The sequence below is a fragment of the Simochromis diagramma genome, unplaced genomic scaffold (assembly GCF_900408965.1).
Source record: "Simochromis diagramma unplaced genomic scaffold, fSimDia1.1 OVJJ01000604.1, whole genome shotgun sequence".
NCBI lineage: Eukaryota > Metazoa > Chordata > Actinopteri > Cichliformes > Cichlidae > Simochromis > Simochromis diagramma.
Genome location: NW_024387416.1, coordinates 191,279 through 209,114, shown reverse-complemented (window position 1 = coordinate 209,114; position 17,836 = coordinate 191,279). Strand labels below are relative to the sequence as shown.

At 36.7% G+C, this 17,836-nt stretch overlaps 3 protein-coding genes across 8 annotated transcripts; all 3 read left to right on the top strand.

Moving 5' to 3' along the window:
• The first annotated feature begins 330 nt into the window (after nucleotides 1-330).
• On the top strand, nucleotides 331-5,276 carry LOC120721817 (cell wall protein DAN4-like). 4 transcript variants are annotated; one of them, XM_040012445.1, is made up of 10 exons: nucleotides 332-447; nucleotides 993-1,053; nucleotides 1,146-1,310; nucleotides 2,030-2,367; nucleotides 2,844-2,905; nucleotides 2,998-3,146; nucleotides 3,243-3,580; nucleotides 4,090-4,151; nucleotides 4,270-4,418; nucleotides 4,510-5,276. In XM_040012445.1, the coding sequence occupies exons 2-10, from the start codon at nucleotides 1,011-1,013 to the stop codon at nucleotides 4,596-4,598; spliced, it is 1,395 nt and encodes a 464-aa protein (XP_039868379.1). In that variant the 5' UTR covers nucleotides 332-447; nucleotides 993-1,010; the 3' UTR covers nucleotides 4,599-5,276. The 4 variants fall into 4 exon arrangements, with proteins under 4 accessions (XP_039868381.1, XP_039868382.1, XP_039868379.1 ...); XM_040012447.1 differs by lacking the exons at nucleotides 2,844-2,905; nucleotides 2,998-3,146; nucleotides 4,090-4,151; nucleotides 4,270-4,418; nucleotides 4,510-5,276 and adding exons at nucleotides 1,409-1,622; nucleotides 1,719-1,931 and having other exon boundaries at nucleotides 331-447; nucleotides 2,147-2,242; nucleotides 3,243-3,571; XM_040012446.1 differs by lacking the exons at nucleotides 2,844-2,905; nucleotides 2,998-3,146; nucleotides 4,090-4,151; nucleotides 4,270-4,418; nucleotides 4,510-5,276 and adding exons at nucleotides 1,409-1,622; nucleotides 1,719-1,931 and having other exon boundaries at nucleotides 2,030-2,242; nucleotides 3,243-3,571.
• Nucleotides 5,277-5,399: 123 nt separating this feature from the next.
• On the top strand, nucleotides 5,400-10,425 carry LOC120721819 (GATA zinc finger domain-containing protein 14-like). 3 transcript variants are annotated; one of them, XM_040012452.1, is made up of 3 exons: nucleotides 5,400-8,845; nucleotides 9,221-9,280; nucleotides 9,402-10,425. In XM_040012452.1, exons 2-3 carry the CDS (start codon nucleotides 9,249-9,251, stop codon nucleotides 10,309-10,311), a joined length of 942 nt encoding a protein of 313 aa, XP_039868386.1. In that variant the 5' UTR covers nucleotides 5,400-8,845; nucleotides 9,221-9,248; the 3' UTR covers nucleotides 10,312-10,425. The 3 variants fall into 3 exon arrangements, with proteins under 3 accessions (XP_039868386.1, XP_039868384.1, XP_039868385.1); XM_040012450.1 differs by having other exon boundaries at nucleotides 9,366-10,425; XM_040012451.1 differs by having other exon boundaries at nucleotides 5,400-9,280; nucleotides 9,366-10,425.
• A 1,827-nt stretch (nucleotides 10,426-12,252) lies between these two features.
• LOC120721732 (integumentary mucin C.1-like) lies at nucleotides 12,253-14,381 on the top strand. The gene is made up of 7 exons (XM_040012239.1): nucleotides 12,253-12,379; nucleotides 12,484-12,662; nucleotides 12,723-12,851; nucleotides 13,018-13,079; nucleotides 13,234-13,421; nucleotides 13,541-13,909; nucleotides 14,005-14,381. Exons 1-7 carry the CDS (start codon nucleotides 12,253-12,255, stop codon nucleotides 14,088-14,090), a joined length of 1,140 nt encoding a protein of 379 aa, XP_039868173.1. The 3' UTR covers nucleotides 14,091-14,381.
• The last annotated feature ends 3,455 nt before the right edge of the window (nucleotides 14,382-17,836 follow it).

Here is a 17,836-nt window from a genome sequence, read left to right as displayed (position 1 = left end):
GATGTGAATGTCAGTAGACAGTGGGCGTAGCAGAACCACATGAATGTAATGGAAGGAGTAACAAGTTTTGCAGCTTTGCTCCCATAGTGGATTTCAAATCAAAATTCAATTTATGATAGATGTTTACACTCGTCCGTGTGAAAAAGAAAATCACACAATCAAAGAGCAGAACCTGCTCTAACAGATTGAATTTGAAGAATTGAAGCCCTGCCTGTTCAACCGCTAAGCTAATGACATCTGGTTAAGTCATGTGAAAGGAATGAACCACAGAACTCTGGATTGGCAATGAATCAGTTATTCAGGAAGTAAATGCTTTTGTTTCATATTTCACTGACGTGTCATAAGCTCAGAGGAACAGATATAAAACCTGAATAAATTAGTGGCATCATACAAGAACAGGGAGCAGTCACCCGAAGCAGCTGCTTTCACATTAGACCATTGCTCAGGGTAAGTGCATTGCTTCATATATAGTCCATATACAGGGAGTGCAAGTGTTTCTAATTGTATCTATAAAACAGATTATTGCTATTTATTTATGTTATTTTTGCTCGTGATTTTTTCTTTTCTTTTTTTTTTTTATGAAATGCAGTTTAAGAAATTGTTTAGTTTTTTTTTTTTGTTCTAGTCATGCTACAAAAAAACAGAACCAGTATCTTTAATAGTATTTTAAAAGTGAATAATTATCAGTAACAGGATTAGATTTCATAATCAGGGCAAATAAGTGTAGTGTTATAGTTAATGATAGCAGTTGAGGGTTTTGGTGATGTTAATTCTTTCTTTTTAGCATTGACCAACATAGTCCAAAACAGCAGCACAAATTAGTTTTGATTTTCGAAAAGCAAACTGAATTGCAAATAGCCTAAATAAGGAAAAGGTTAACATGTGCTTAAAACTAATATAAATATATCTATAGATTTGAAAGTACATTAATATGTTTGTTGTTTTGTTGTTGTTTATTGCTGTGTAAATACTTGTACTGTCAAATACTACAGGTTCAAGAGCCAGCCACAATGGGTGACAAACAAATCTTTAAAGTTTTATTGACATTTATAGGTAAGTTACTCCTTTATTAAAAAATAAAATAAAATACAAATACAAAAGAAAGCTTTATAAAAAGCCTTTATTGTTGTGATTTTTGCATACAGTGGTAATAAAGCTTGTGAGCACAGCAGTTACTGCCACAACAACTGGAGTTTCAACAACATCTGGAAATTCGACTACTAGCACTACAACACCAATGATGACTGCACCTACAAACACAAACACAAACACAAACACAACGACTCCTACAACAACCACACCTGTAATCAGTAAGCAATATTTCATGTTATTGTTCTTGAAAGTCACAATATCTTAACACCGTTTGTTCAAACAGGCTTGTTTTCTTTTTTTTTTTTGGCATTTACAGTGGCTTCAAACACAACTGTGAGCGCTACAACACCAATGATGACTACAGTTACAAACACAATCACAGCAAATGTTACGAACACCACACCTATAACAAACACATCTGCGGTGCCTACAACAGCTTTCAACTACACCTGTAAACACTGCAACACCAATGATGACTGCACCTACAAACACAAACACAACGACTCCTACAACAACCACACCTGTAATCAGTAAGCAATATTTCATGTTATTGTTCTTGAAAGTCACAATATCTTAACAGTGTTTGTTCAAACAGGCTTGTTTTCTTTTTTTTTTGGCATTTACAGTGGCTTCAAACACAACTGTGAGCGCTACAACACCAATGATGACTACAGTTACAAACACAATCACAGCAAATGTTACGAACACCACACCTATAACAAACACATCTGCGGTGCCTACAACAGCTTCAACTACACCTGTAAACACTGCAACACCAATGATGACTGCACCTACAAACACAAACACAACGACTCCTACAACAACCACACCTGTAATCAGTAAGCAATATTTCATGTTATTGTTCTTGAAAGTCACAATATCTTAACACCGTTTGTTCAAACAGGCTTGTTTTCTTTTTTTTTTTTGGCATTTACAGTGGCTTCAAACACAGCTGTGAGCGCTACAACACCAATGATGACTACAGTTACAAACACAATCACAGCAAATGTTACAAACATCACACCTATAACAAACACATCTGCGGTGCCTACAACAGCTTCAACTACACCTGTAAACACTGCAACACCAATGATGACTGCACCTACAAACACAAACACAACGACTCCTACAACCACCACACCTGTAACAACTACAACAGCTGAACCAGTAACAGGACTATTGTTGACATTCACCTCAAATGAAAACTTCACACAAGACTTGGCGGATTCTAACTCTCCAGCATTTGCAAGTCGAGGGATGCTCGTACAGACAACTGTAAGTATCCTTTTGAAGTTTCATACCCAAACATATGCATGCACATACACACATAACTTAAAAAAAAAGTAATTTTAGTGTGACATTACATGTACCTCTATATGATTGCATAGAGTAAGCAAGAGACAATTGGAATTATTCACATGATCACAGCAGTATAAACAAATGTGCATGCACATATAACTTTGTATTACTGGATCATGTTTTAAATTTGAATGCTTTTGAAAAGTCCTGCAAATTGGTATGCTTTTATTAGCATTTCTGTGTTGTTGAGTTTTTTCAAAAGATTAAAAATATTTAGTTAAAAAAGAAACAGATTCAATATGTAACCAAAGAAACTGAAATTCTATGAATTGTAAACAAACTTGACAAATGATTTATTGCAGCGTAAATGCAATGTTTGCTTTGGAAAATAAAGAAGCACAAACCCTAAAAATATAGCACATATATTCAGAGATTATTTTGTTTTTCTGCAGCTTACACCTTTTTACAAGGCAGCATTTAAATCATTCCGGTCACTGAGAGTGACTTCATTCAGGTAATTCCCTTTTTATATACAGATTAATTTTTAACAGTATGTGTCATACAGTAATGAAAATAAAACAATATTTTTGGTTATTCATTTTGCAGGAGTGGATCAATTATCAGTGACATAAGGATTGAGTTTGCATCTTCAGCTGTCCCGAATACAACTGATATTGCAAATGTTTTGATCAATTCAGCCTCAAATATAACGACCTTCAACATTACCACAAACTCTGTGGCTGTCAGTGAAATAGGTAAGCAATATTTCATGTTATTATACTTTAAACTCACAATATCTTAAAACTTTTTGTTAAACCATCGGCTTGTTTTCTTTTCTTGGCATTTAACAGTAGCTTCAACTACAACTGTGAGCGCTACAACACCAATGATGACTGCAGTTACAAATGCAATCACAGCAAATGTTACAAACACCACACCTATAACAAATACATCTGCGGTGCCTACAACAGCTTCAACTACACCTATAAACACTGCAACACCAATGAATACTACAAACACAACCACAACCACAACAACTCCTACAACCACCACACCTGTAACAATTACAACAGCTGAGCCAGTAACAGAAGTAAAGCTTACATTCACCTCAAATGAAACATTCACACAAGACTTGGCGAATTCTACATCTACAGCATTTATAAATCGAAAGATGCTCATAGAGAAAACAGTAAGTATCTTTCTTAAAATGTCATACCCAAACATATGCATATTATTAAAAAAAAGAAAACACGAGCTATTATAGTATTGCAGTATATGTGCATAATGATAGATTTCTTTGTATTTTTCATCTTCTTTACAAATATTTAGAATTTTCTTTTGAAATACAAGTGTAGTAAATTTCCCATCATAGTTTGGAACCTGATTGGATAGTGAAAATTAGAAAAAATTGCATGATCTTCACAGTAAAAACAAATGTGCAAACATATTTAATTTTCTATGTTAAAAAATGTGAGTGCTTCTGACAAGTCCTGTCTGCTATTATCAGTAAAATGAAAAGGGAAATGGATTCAATATGTGACCAACGAAATGGAAATTGTATGAACAGTTGATAAAATTATATATTATTGCATAAGGTTACATATTGCATTATAATTCAGTGTTTGTTTTGGAAAATAAATAAATGCAAAACCTAACAATATAGCACATGTATTCAGAGAATATTTTGTGTTTTTGCAGCTTACACCGTTTTATATACAACGATTGAACTCATTCCGGTCACTGACAGTGATTTTATTCAGGTAATTCCTGTTTTATATACGGATGGAAATTTACAAATGCAACAATAATAACAACAATAATAATAATATTAATACAATTATGAAAATAACACAATATTTTTATTTATTCATTTTACAGAAGTGGATCAATTATCAATGAAATGAACATTGGATTTCCATCTTCAGGGGTCCCTAATATAACTGACATTGGAAATGTTTTAATCAATGCAGCTTCAAACATAACAGCCTTCAACATTGACCCTACCAGTGTTGTTGTCAATGGCACAAGTAAGCAATTTTTAATGCAATCATATTAAAAAGGAATTGCAATATCTTAGAACCATTTGTTAAAGACTTTTCTCCCCCTTCCCATTTACAGAGGTAAATAGTGGAGTGATCCACAAGAGCAGTCTACTCACTGCATCCTGTATGGTGCTGCTGTCATGGCTCATGTCAGGCCACCAATAACATGTCCTGATGCTCTTGTGGAATTCCTTTTGGAAATGTCTGCTGTGATTGGCTATGAAAAAGGGACGTTGTTCACATTGAAAATCCAAGAGGACCTTCTGGTAAAGTGCAAAGAATGGCTTCGCAAGAATTAGATACTAAATTGGGTAACACACACAATAATAATGAAGCATATTTTTAAAAATGCATCTACTTCATCATGATTGCATATTTAAGTAGGAGATGGAATCCCATCTATGATGGGAATAACTTTATCCACTGAAAGGGTAATGTGTGTAACGTGTGTCATTAATGAGTAATACCCTATGAAATCGAGAGAAGAATTTGTGATATGTAATCGCCACACTCCTCGTCACCGCACTGCTCCTCCATCAAATGGACAGTTTGACTGACTGTGGCATTCCTGAAACATAAGCTATGTGAATAACGCCCTGTATGATTACCCAATCATGTTTCATATGTTTAAATCGTGTGATAGTGTGTGCAACTTTGCATTTATTTTGTATAATTATAATACAGCATAGTAATAATAAAAAATAGAAGTAGGTTACGCAAATTAGGAATAAAACCCCCCCAAAATGTATAGACTACATCAATGTAATAATTCCTTTTTCCTTCTAAAGAAAAAATCTGTCATGATATACTGAAACTGCTTGCATTAAACAAATTGAAGATTTATACAGAGAATTGAGCTCTGTTTCTCTTTATTTAAAGTAGTAGTTGTTTTTTTTAACGATCAACTCTACTCAGTACTGTCAGTGTTGTTCAGGATGATAAAGATAAAACATACACCCAAAAGTATTCAGACATGTAATGCTGCTTTGTAGATTACTATTGATTATTGACTTCAGGGCCTTCTATTAGTTGCCTTAAATCGCTTAGTTAAGGGCAACTGTAGAGCAAAAACAAGCTCAAAGACAAGGCTATCTTTTCTTGGATGGGGCAAGAAGACCACTCATGATATCAAGTGAACTGCAGAGGTACAATGAAGTATGTTGTAAAAAAGCAAAAAAGGGAAGATTAGTAACTGAGAACAGAGGGCACATTAAGAGAAAAATGGGACATCTAAATCATGATCAAACTAAAGAAAAGTCAAGAAATGGCATGAAAGACCACTGAAGAGATCAATATGATTTAAAAAATTAAACATGCAGATAAACTTAAAGTGTACTTTTTAATGGTGGGAGAAAAGTAGTACCAGCAGTATGAAGTCCTTGAGGCAAAAACAACAAGGAACCCCAATGGCATGGGAACACACGAAGGTAACAAACAGACACCTTCATAAACACATAGCACAAAGACAAGGCCCTGACTAAACTGTGTTTCATTACTCTAATTATCCTTCAGTCCCACTGAGAACTCATTAGGGAAATAAATAACAAACTAAAATAGTAAATAAATTACTGGAACACCACAAACTTAACACCAGAGAATAGACTTGAGCAAATCCCTGTGTCATGTGAGGTGCTGTGGCAGGTAGGATTGGACCCAAATGCAGGACACAGCATGCACAGGAATAACTCAAAAGATTCCCTGAAAAACCTTCAGTTGGTCCAAAATGCTACATTGAGACTACTGACAGTGACTAGAAAGAGAGAGCATATTTCACTGATTCTGGCTTCTTTCACTGGGTCATTGTTAAATCCAGACATGAATTTAAAATTCTTTTTCCTCACATACATCTTAAATAATCACTCGCTATATTATCTTAAAGTCCTCATAGTACCATATCACTCCATTAGAGCACTCTCAGACTGCTGGCTTACTTGTGGTAAGTTATTTAAAATTAGAATGGAAGGCAGAGCCCGGCCTCTCTTCTGTGGTACTAACCCCAAGTTTGGATTAGAAAGAGTGAGGGAGAGAGACACCCTCTACTTTTAAGGTTGGGCTTAAAACTTTCCTTTTTGATAAAGCACATCATTACAGCTGGATCAGGGGACCCTTCCATTATTTACAATGCTATAGGCCTAGGCTGCTGGGTTTCCCATGATGCACTTTCCTTCTTTTACTTGGTATGTATTTATAAAGCTCTTTGCATCTAATTTCTTTGCATTCGTTATTATTAGCCTCTGGCTCTGTACCACAGTGTGTCTTTGTTCTGTGTCACTCCCCTCACCCCCAACTGGTCATGGTAGAGGAGGTTTCTTCCTGTTAAAAGAGGGTTTTTGCTTCCCATTTCCCACCAAGACCTTGCTCACAGGGGGTTTGATTGTTGGAATTTTTGCTGTATTTCTGTAGGGTCTGCCTTACAACATGAAGCTCCTTTAAACTTGAATTAAAATTGTATTGAATGGAATCACTCTTGATCTACTGATCTATTGTGGTGAAAAGAGAGCTGAATGTAAAAGTGACGCTGATGATTTAGTGGTCAGTCTCTGTTCCTACCTTCATCTATACTGATGAGCGCTGGTTGGTGACCAAAAGAATGAGATTGGAAAAACAAGTGGCAGAAATTAGTTCCTTTCTTTTAATGGCTGGGCTCTCCCTTAGAGATGTGGTGACAACCTAGGCCATTCGAAAAGGCCTAGGTCGTAGAGAGGTTGTTCCTCTCATCAAAAGGAGCTGTATGAGGTGGTTCAGGCATCTGATTAGGATGCCTCCTAGGTGAGGTCTTCTGGGGACGTCCTACCAAGAGAAGGCACCAGGCAGATTCAGGACTCACAGGAACATCTTTGGGTCCCCCCCCCCACCCCAGATAAGCTGGAAGAGGTTGCTGGGGTGAGGGAAATCTGAGCTTTTCTTCTCAGACTGCTAGTCCTGCCACCCGAACACTGATAACTGGCAAAAAAATGGATGGATGGCACTTTGGATCTTTGGATCACTTTGAATCTTTATGCCTCTTACCAGATCAAAGCCTACTGACCTCATTCTTAAGTGGTTTTCTTAAGTCTCCACGAATGAACAAAATCATAAGGTTTACCATTGATATCGCCATGATGTTTGGCCTTAGGTCCTCAGTACTCTTGGGGGCTGCCAATGGCCTGGTTGCCCTGGATACATCTCTGTCTACCCCTGGCTTCTGGGGAGCTTCTTGTGGTTATTGTGTGGTTATTGTGGCTTTCCACCGTCATTTTCAGGTGCACACACATACACCTTTACTCTAAGATGACAATTGACGACTCCACCATTTGTAAGTGTTAGTGATGTATTTTACAGTAACAAAGTTGTGGTAGTTTCTAGTAGTTCAAGACATTATTAGCTAATAAAACATCATCTGTACACAAATATATATGTTAATCCATTTTTGAAAAAGTGGTTCCAGTCACTGTCACAACAACGTCACTGACACCAACTGCCAATTGCACTATGACAACAACTGCTGCCCCTTCAAAACCAGCATCAGTAACTGTGACAGCTATGACCGCCAATACAATGACAACAGAAAAAACTATTCAAGCAACAACTGCAGTAACTGTGACACCTGCTGCTACAACTAATACTTCAGCAACAACTGTACTTGAACCGGCAAATTTTGTGACTACTATGGCACAAGCTTCTACAGCAACCACCATGATGTTATACACACCTACAACAACAATAGTGGAAAATGCAACACTTCCTTCTTCAGCAGCTACTGCAGAAACAACAATCACTGTGAGAACAACAACAACTATAGAAGCACATATATCTGCTCCTTATATGAATATTACGAGTTCATCTGCTTATATTACTATTAAACATGGTTCAATGCAGTTTGCCTTTGTTTTGAAAATGTAAAATGTAAATTGTGATGCTGGTGAAGCAGTTAGTTGTAGTTCTAACATATTACAGTCCTTTTTGTTATGTGATGAACAAAAGATTTAAATTGCACAGTATTTTAAAATTGCTCATTGAAACAAACTTCCTTGAAACGTAATCCAACATTGAAATTGAATTTTAGCAAGCTTCACTACCTGTTGACCCGAAATAGATTCAGTATTTAAATAGATTTGCATGACTTACAAATAACTACTTTGAATAACAGCTCAAGGTTAGAATTTTTTATATTTATTATCACTAACAAAGAAGTTCTTTTGTGATACAAAGTTCACCACTGACTCATAGAACAAAAGAAGGGTGTATGGTAATGGACAAAGCCAATATATATTGACAGGCAGTATATTTGTTCTTCATTAAGGTCCTTCAGCTTTTCGATTCAACATATCCATGTGGACTGTTGCATAAGGTAAAAGGGTTGCAATATAGACATATCATAGATAAACATCAGATGAGAATCAGTAACTTTTCAATATATATTCTCATTTCAGGTAAGTAAATTTCTTATTATTTCACATATTTAAGAAAATTATTGATTTAGAGTTAGGCCGCAATCTAGAAACTCCCAAATTTTGCTCTCTTTGCATGAGATTATCAACTGATATTGATGTTTCTATGATACAACTTATATATATTCATATATGTGCAATCCAGCATGAAAGTTTAATGAAAAGGACATGTTCTTCGTTTTTGTGATCGAGAATTTCATGTTAAAAGGATTTTATGTGATCTCCTGGGAATAAACGAGCAGCCAGTTTATTATTATTTATTTTATTTAAATAAATGCATTATGTGAGTTATAGATTAAAATTTGATGTGTTGAATTGTTTTTACATGGTGAATAAATGTACTGTTTAATTTTACAGGTTAAATGGAAAGCAGAATGATTATTAAATGGTTTATATCTATGTTCTTGATTTTAATGGGTAAGATGGCGGCATATACAAACATAGCAACAATCATTCCTGTGATATTCCTGTGATTTTTCATTTACATCTAACACCTATACAGGAACAATGTCCATTTTTACGCCAATGACAATTACAGGAGCTGCAACCACAACCACAGAAGCTCCAACAACAACAGCTTCAACTATCACTGCAGCACCAACAACAACTATAGCAGCAGCTCCAACAACAACATCTGCTCCCACAACTACCACCACAGCTACAACTACCACAGCAGCTCCAACAACAACATCTCCTTCCACAACTACCACCACTGCTACAACTACCACAGTAGTGCCCACAACAACATCTGCTCCAACAACTACCACAGCAGCTCCAACAACAACATCCGCTCCCACAACTACCACCACAGCTACAACTACCACAGTAGTGCCCACAACAACAACTGCTCCAACAACTGCCACAGCAGCTCCAACAACAACATCCGCTCCCACAACTACCGCCACAGCTACAACTACCACAGTAGTACCAACAACAACAACTGCTCCAACAACTACCACAGCAGCTCCAACAACAACATCCGCTCCCACAGCTACCACCACAGCTACAACTACCACAGTAGTGCCCACAACAACAACTGCTCCAACAACTGCCACAGCAGCTCCAACAACAACATCCGCTCCCACAACTACCGCCACAGCTACAACTACCACAGTAGTACCAACAACAACAACTGCTCCAACAACTACCACAGCAGCTCCAACAACAACATCTGCTCCCACAACTACCGCCACAGCTACAACTACCACAGTAGTGCCCACAACAACAACTGCTCCAACAACTACCACAGCAGCTCCAACAACAACATCCGCTCCCACAACTACCGCCACAGCTACAACTACCACAGTAGTACCAACAACAACGTCTGCTCCCACAACTACCACCACAGCTACAACTACTACAGTAGTACCCACAACAACATCTGCTCCAACAACTACCACAGCAGTTCCAACAAATACCACAGCACCTCCAACAACCGCTCTAAGTAGTCCCACACCTGCTCTAACTAACACAACAACAGGAAAAACAACCACATCTGCAGCCACAACCACCGGACCTCTGACAATTAGATATGTTGTTTTCAGATCCATTCAAAGCAATCTTACAGCAGACTTGTTGAATTCATCATCTGAAGTTTTTCAAACTCGATCTTCATCAATAAAGGTGCAGGTAAGTCTTTCTTTTCCCCAAGAATCTGTGTACAAGAGCTTATCTGATCATTAAGGTAATGCAAATATTCAAATACAAATTTCTTCATTTTTTTCACATGAAGGTGGTAAAAAATTACAACTTAATTTATATAGAATAAGTGCAAAGTCTTAGGAAAAAATGCAAAAATTCCCATGAGAACTAAGTGCCAGGACAACCGTCCTGAATGAATGAATGAGAATTTCAAACTACAGCTACATGACAAATTGATGCAAGGCATCAGACCACTATATGGTGCTAAAAGTACTTCAATATGCTTTTGAACTGATTGTTCAATGCATTTTTTAAAGGCACATGCAGCTCCAGCAGAAACGTGTTTTAAGTACTTCAAACACAGCTCTCACTGTCAGCTCACACTGAACACAATTCCCTAATTCATGAGGGTTCACTAAAGGAAGAACAATGCAGAATGGACTTCTAAGCATTTGTCATTGACGTTGAAGGCAAAGTCGTGTTCTTATCTAATAGAAAGCAGAAAGAATTCTGTTTAAAGAATATAGTTTACATTTTTTAAACCCTAAATACTCAGACAAGTACAAGAATTTGACTGATTAAGAGCAGGAACAAGTCAAGAGGAGAACTTTTGCTACCAAGGTTATAAAACTTGGAAAACCTTTTTGCCAAGCTTTACACATCCAGGGATGGATAATTCATCCAGCGGTGTTTAGCTCATTTACCTACAGTCTGTTTTACTTGAAGTCAGTATTATTGCTGGATTTTTTTTCTTCTCTCAAAGGAGACAAGCTCTTAAACTTTGTTAAGAGTGGCCTTAAGGCTTGTTCTCACTGAATATGTCTTCATATTTGAACAAAGATTTTCAGTGATGAAGTTTAATGAATCCAGATACCGATTCTCTTTCACTCACCTGTCTACTGTCTTTCGCATCTTCACCTCATGCATTGAACCTGAGTTTATAGCACTTATTCCACCAAACACACTAAATTTATCTCACTGAATAAGGAAGAATCACTGCAAAACTGCACGCAGTAATTTAACTACTTAAATTTAAAATGGTAGCTTGGTGGTAAGCACTGTTATTTCACGGCAAAAAGGTCCTGAGTTTGAATCTTGGGTCTTTCTGTGTGGAAATTGCATGTTTTCTCCATTTTAACATGAGTTTTCTCCAGGTGCTCTGGCATCCTCCCACAGAAAGACATGTTAGTGCAATTAGATTAACTGGTGATTCTTAATTGCCCATACTGTGCATCTTGAAATGATTCACAGCACTTGACTTGTTCCATTTTATTTGTCATTTTACGGTTTTATTCCAAAATGGATTATATTCATTTTCACCTCAAAATTCTACACACATTACAAAACTTTATTGACAGTCTTTGCCATGACATTTGTGAATATGAGCGTGAATGGTTGTCAGTCTCTGTCTGTGTTAGCTCTGTGATCTACCAGAGCTACTCTCTGTAAGGGTCAAGACCTCAGCTTTTTCCTTTAAATAATCTTCTGTTAATGTATTTTAACATATAATATATATCACGTACACAAACAGATAAATGTGATTTTAAGAAAATCTGCTTTGTGACTGCAGATTGAACCTGCTTACAAAAACTCGTTCCCCTCTTCCTTTGTCTCCTTGGCCGTTGTCAACTTCAGGTAATTTCATTATTTTGACATTTGATGTTAAGAGCACTGACCTGAAGCCCTAAATATTCAAAAACTATAATTCTTGTTTCTGCATTTAAAGGAAAGGATCAGTCATCAACACCATGGAACTTCAGTTTGTAAACTTTTCTGTTCCAAATGACACTGATATTAGAAATGTTTTGATCAGTCAAGCCTCAAACGTGACAGGCTTTGACATCGAAAGGGCCTCCATCACTGTCAGTTCCACATGTGAGTAACATTTCGTTATGTTTGATCAAAAAGTCTCAAAGGTTTTAGAGGGACTTAGTTAAATTTTTTATGTCCATTTTGTCCTCATTTTAAATCTACCACAGTGATCCCAACAACTACCACAGTTACCCCAACAACAAACACAACACCATCAACTACATCTGCTGCAACAACACCAACATCTGCTCCAACAACTACCACAGTTACCCCAACAACAAACACAACACCATCAACTACTACATCTGCTGCAACAACAACAACATCTTCTCCAACAACTACCACAGTGATCCCAACAACAAACACAACAACATCAACGACCACAGCTACTCCAACCACTATCCCAACTACAAAAGCACCAACTGGACCTGTCCAAATTGTTCTGTTTCTACAGTTCCTTGAACCATATGTACCTGATCTCGAAGACCCCAACAGCATTGCATATCAAGATCGCAAAAAACGAGTTGAAGAGACGGTGAGTAATATTTGAACTTAATATATCTTTTATTGACTGACACTTTATCTAGAGAACAAATCTGAAATCATACATTTTATTTCATTTAAATAGGCATTTTTAGATAATGTAATTTTGAAGTTGTTTCACCTGGTTTAAATTTTCTTTTTGTGTTTATTTTTTGCAGTGTGATAGAATATACAGAGCACAATTTGCTAACTTCATCCGTGCCATTGTGATTCGGTTCAGGTAAAACGTGTTTTTAACAGTAATTAAGTTACTTTCCTCTAAATTATTATTTTAATTTCATTTTGAATGTTAAAAGTGCCATGCACCATAGTTAAACCATTCAATAATCTGCCATTATTATCTAACATCTGACTCACTTTCTTTCATGGCACAGTCTTGTTATAGTCCAAAAACGAGTGGATAGAACTGAGGCATTGGTGGAGCTTGTGTTCAATCAAACAATTCCCAATGCACAAGTCCCAGAAAATATTACTATTGTTCAAGCTTTAAAACATGCTATTAGCAGTTCCAGCAGCAATTTCAGCATTGCCATAGTTCCTGAGACAGTATCAGTAACTTCTGGTGAGTATTAGAAAATGCAAACAAAAGTTATTTTGACATTCATGAAGGATAAAGATAATAGTTTAGGTTGTACATAGATATATATTAATCTATTTTTGAAAAATATTTTATAGTTCCAGTCAGTGTTACACCTGCTACACCAACTCCTAATTGCACTATGACATCAACTGCTACCCCTTCAAAACCAGCATCAATAACTGTGACAACTACGACCATCATTTCTACGACAACAGAAAAAACTATTCAAACAACAACTGCAGTGACCGTGAAACCTGCTACAACTAATACTTCAGCAACAACAGTACTTGAACCAGCCACTTTTGTGGCTACTATGGCACAGGCTCCTACAGCAACCACCATGGTGTCATACACATCTACAACAACAATAGTGGAAAGTGCAAGACTTCCTTCTTCAGCAGCTACTGCAGAAACAACAATCACTGTGAGAACGACAACAATTATTGAAGCACGTATATCTGGAAACACATGTAAGATAGACTAATTGAAATGATAAGTGTTACATTTAAAGCTAATCAGCTAAATCAGCTAAGATTTTCTCATTGCTTTTTCTCTTCATTTCCAGCTTCAGGAGGATTGAGCCACAAGACAAGTTTCTACACTGCTTCCTGCCTCATGTTGTTGACATGGCTATTTGCAAACCATCAATAGCTAATTTACATTTGAAATACAAGTGCAGGAAAACAATTACATTTATTCCATTGTTATCAAAAATGCAGCATCCTTGAATGGCTTAACTGTTGCGTGAAACATCATGAAAATCTAGCCTTGCATTAACAGACACAGTGGTATATCTGGGGGGCATTTCTGTCTTTTATTCCTGTATTTTAAAATTACCATTACCTATGTTTAAGTGCAGTTCGTCTTTGTTTTGGAAAATGTAAACTGTGATGCTTATGAAACAGACAGTTGTTACTCTAACTAATAAAAGTCCTTCTCTCATTTGATGAACCAAAAGATGATTTAAATTAGACAGCATTCAAAAACGTCGTTATTTTCACCATCAATGCTTAGTTACAGTATATTAAAATTACTGGAGAGTTTTCCCCCAACTGATGTATTAAAAGCTACCATGGGATGACTCTTACAGCACACAAAAATGAAATTTCCTGCTCCTCACTTCATAGTAAAATAATCACCAAAGCAATGGAGGTCTTATCTTTGTAAATTCACGTCTGACAAGTTGTTATCATAGCATAGTGATATTTGACTCCTGTCTGGGCCTTGACTCCCATGTAAAATCTTTGTGTCGTTCCTGTTTCTATCATTTAAGAAACATCTTTAAACTGCGACATGTGGTCTATTCAGCTGAACTGGAAAAACTCATTCATGCATTTGTGTCATCACGCTTAGATTACTGTAAGTCCCTGTTTACTAGCTTGGATATCTCTCTCTCGCCTCCAGGCAATACAAAACGCAGCAGCCAGACAAACTCGTTCTATCAAAGCGTGTTCACATTACTCCCGTCTTATATTCTTTACATTGGCTTCCAATAGAGTTTAGAATTTGCTTTAAAATTCTTGTTTTAACATACAGAGCACTAAATGGCCAGGCCCCAGATTATTTATCCAAGCTTCTTAAAAAAATAAAGTAAAATAAAAATAAAATACACTGCTGCTCGTCATCTCCGCTCACAGACTCAGAGTCTGTTGGTTGTTCCCCCGTACACGAATGAAGACAAAAGGGGACAGAGCCTTTCAGTCTGTTGGCTGTGGAATAGTTTACCACTACAATTATGTTTGCTTGACTCTGTGGATTGTTTTAAAAAGCAGTTAAAAACGTTTATGTTCAAACAAGCCTTTTGCTGATCTATGTATTTTATATTCTTTACATTCTTTACATTTGATCTTTTACATTGTGTATAATGTCTATTGATTGTATTGTTTATTTTAATATTTGTGTACAGCACTTTGTGACTGCCTGTCTGTGAAAAGCGCTTAATAAATAAACTTTACTTACTTACTACTTACTTACATAGTATGACTGCTTTTAATGTTGCTCTTGTAATGATCTGTTAATGCATATAATTTACATGTGTGTGTTCACTTGTCTATACTAAATGTCAATTCAATAATGAGGGCTCATCATAATGAACTGAACATTGTTTATTGATAAACAGGTTTTCCACCAATAATTAAATTGCTAAATCAGACAAATATCTTTAAAGTGCAACCTAACTTTGATTTTGGGTTTTACATGCATTACTACCTGTTTTAGATACATTTACATCATAAAAAATGAATGCTTTGAAAAACAGTTCTTGCTGTGTGCACTGCCTGTTTGAAGAATGTGCAAGAATTTCAGTCTCTAGATGTGCAAAGCTGGTAGAGACATACCCTAAAAGACTGGCAGCTGTAATTGCAGCAAAAGGTGGTTCTACAAAGTATTGATTTAGGGGGCTGAATAATTACACACACCCCACTTTGCAGTTATTTATTTGTAAAAAATGTTTGGAATCATGTATGATTTTCATTCCACTTCTCACGTGTACACCACTTTGTGTTGGTCTTTGACGTGGAATTCCAATAAAATTGATTCGTGTTTGTGGCTGTAATGTGACAAAATGTGGAAAAGTTCAAAGGGGCTGAATACTTTTGCAAGCCACTGTATTGTTTATTATGACTGTGGTTTTACGTGGCCTCTCAACACAATTTAAAAACTGGTATATATCACCTTGTTGCTTTGTCATCTTAAAGTGGCCGTGTGATTGGCTTACCACGACTACTTTATTCTTCCTCAGTCAAAGAGCATCACTCATGCAATTGTTTTGCACGCTTAGCTTCAGGTGTTGTGCCAAAAAGTGATTGTTTGCCAGAAAGTGACTGTTTGCCAGAAAGTGATTGCCACCCGCGGGAGCCCACGCACCTGCTTAAAGCTGTAGCCCCCAGATTACTTACAGCTACTTCCATGCAACTGATACAAGATGCGGTAAACTGACGACAGCTTCAACCGTCTGTTTGTTGAAAAATAGTAACCGCATTTTGTTGTTAGTAACGGTAACTGCGTTGTAACGATAGAAATAGTAATTAGTTAGATTATTTGTTACTGAAAAAAGTAACGCCATTACTTGTAACGCTGTTATTCCCATCACTGCACAGGGCTAATGCAGAGAAGCACTCACATTCACAATTATGGGTAATTTAGAATCACCAGTTAACCTAACCACGCTAAAAGCATGTCTTTGGATGGTGGGAGGAAGCCAGAGAACTCATGCAACCACCGGGAGAACATGCAAACTCCACAGAGAAAGGCCTCGGCTAGTTGATGGAGTCAAACCCCTCAAGTTCCTTCTTGCTGTGTGACAACAGTGCAAACCGCACCACATAGCTGTCAATCCATACTTAAAAAAGAGTAGGAAAGCTGTGATTACTAGGCTTGATAAAGAATTATTTTTATATTTTTGTCCTTGTGCAATAGCGTGCACATGGTGTGTATGCTTTATCGCCTCTTATAACCCCAGTGATTCTCCTGTGGTTTGAAACCTCTATTTTCTTGTGATATTGCGAGTCCAGGCAACTCACCACCCTTGCTAGATATTATCACATCATCTCAACAAGAATAAATTAAATTGTTCCATTTCATGTAGATCCTACATGATATAATTACGTTTACCACAAAAACATAAAATTATTTTGTTCAAATTACAAGTTAGACTCTTGTAAATGTAACAACCACGCAATTTCACTTTTTTGAGTGTTGTGTACCACGATAAAATCACACTTCCTGCACAGCTCTCTCTCTCTCTCCCATTGTACTTCAAGAACAGTTTCCCATCTCAAATCGCTGTTTTCTACATTATTTGCTTGCTTTATACCCACCAGTCTACCGTTGTGTACAGTGCTGTCTGCCGCTGTTTTTTTCGTTTTTTGTTTTTTCAAAAATTACCTGCGACAAGAAAGCCTCACTTCTGCTGTTCAATACCGATGAAATTTAAACTTTTTAAAATTATACCAAATTGCAAAATTTTTAGCTGTGTCTCTAATAAAACCTCTGTAAGATTGCTCTGCTTCACTTCAGCATTATCAGATAATGTTCATATGTTGATTCATGGTTTTCTTCAGTTTTTGATCTACTGCAGAATATTCTTAAGGGGGTTATCTGCTATAAAAAGCCAGGCCTTCATGTTTTTCGGTGTTTTATCCTCAGTCACTTTGAGACAAAGGTACCTGCTGTGATGCTCCCACCTCTGATGAAGTCTCACAACTGTCAGTACTGATAAATGATCAGAATTATAATATTTCTGAAATTTCCCCTGTTCAAATTGAATCGAATCGAATTGGGACTGTGAATTGGAATTGAATTGATTATAGAAATCAATGATGATACCCAGCCCTGTGGACATTTATTTTCAGGTACATTCAAGTGCTGATACTTACATCATTTAATTTCTGAATATA

Coding starts and splice junctions, on each gene's coding strand:
- LOC120721817 (XM_040012445.1), top strand. CDS start 1,011: ATGGGTGACAAACAAATCTTTAAAGTTTTATTGACATTTATAG. Junction 3,581..4,089: donor AGATGCTCATAGAGAAAACA/GTAAGTATCTTT, acceptor GTGTTTTTGCAG/CTTACACCGTTTTATATACA. Junction 4,152..4,269: donor CTGACAGTGATTTTATTCAG/GTAATTCCTGTT, acceptor TTCATTTTACAG/AAGTGGATCAATTATCAATG.
- LOC120721819 (XM_040012450.1), top strand. CDS start 9,249: ATGGTTTATATCTATGTTCTTGATTTTAATGG. Junction 9,281..9,365: donor TATGTTCTTGATTTTAATGG/GTAAGATGGCGG, acceptor ACACCTATACAG/GAACAATGTCCATTTTTACG.
- LOC120721732 (XM_040012239.1), top strand. CDS start 12,253: ATGGAACTTCAGTTTGTAAACTTTTCTGTTCCAAATGACACTGATATT. Junction 12,663..12,722: donor CTTCTCCAACAACTACCACA/GTGATCCCAACA, acceptor ACCACTATCCCA/ACTACAAAAGCACCAACTGG. Junction 13,910..14,004: donor ACGTATATCTGGAAACACAT/GTAAGATAGACT, acceptor CTTCATTTCCAG/CTTCAGGAGGATTGAGCCAC.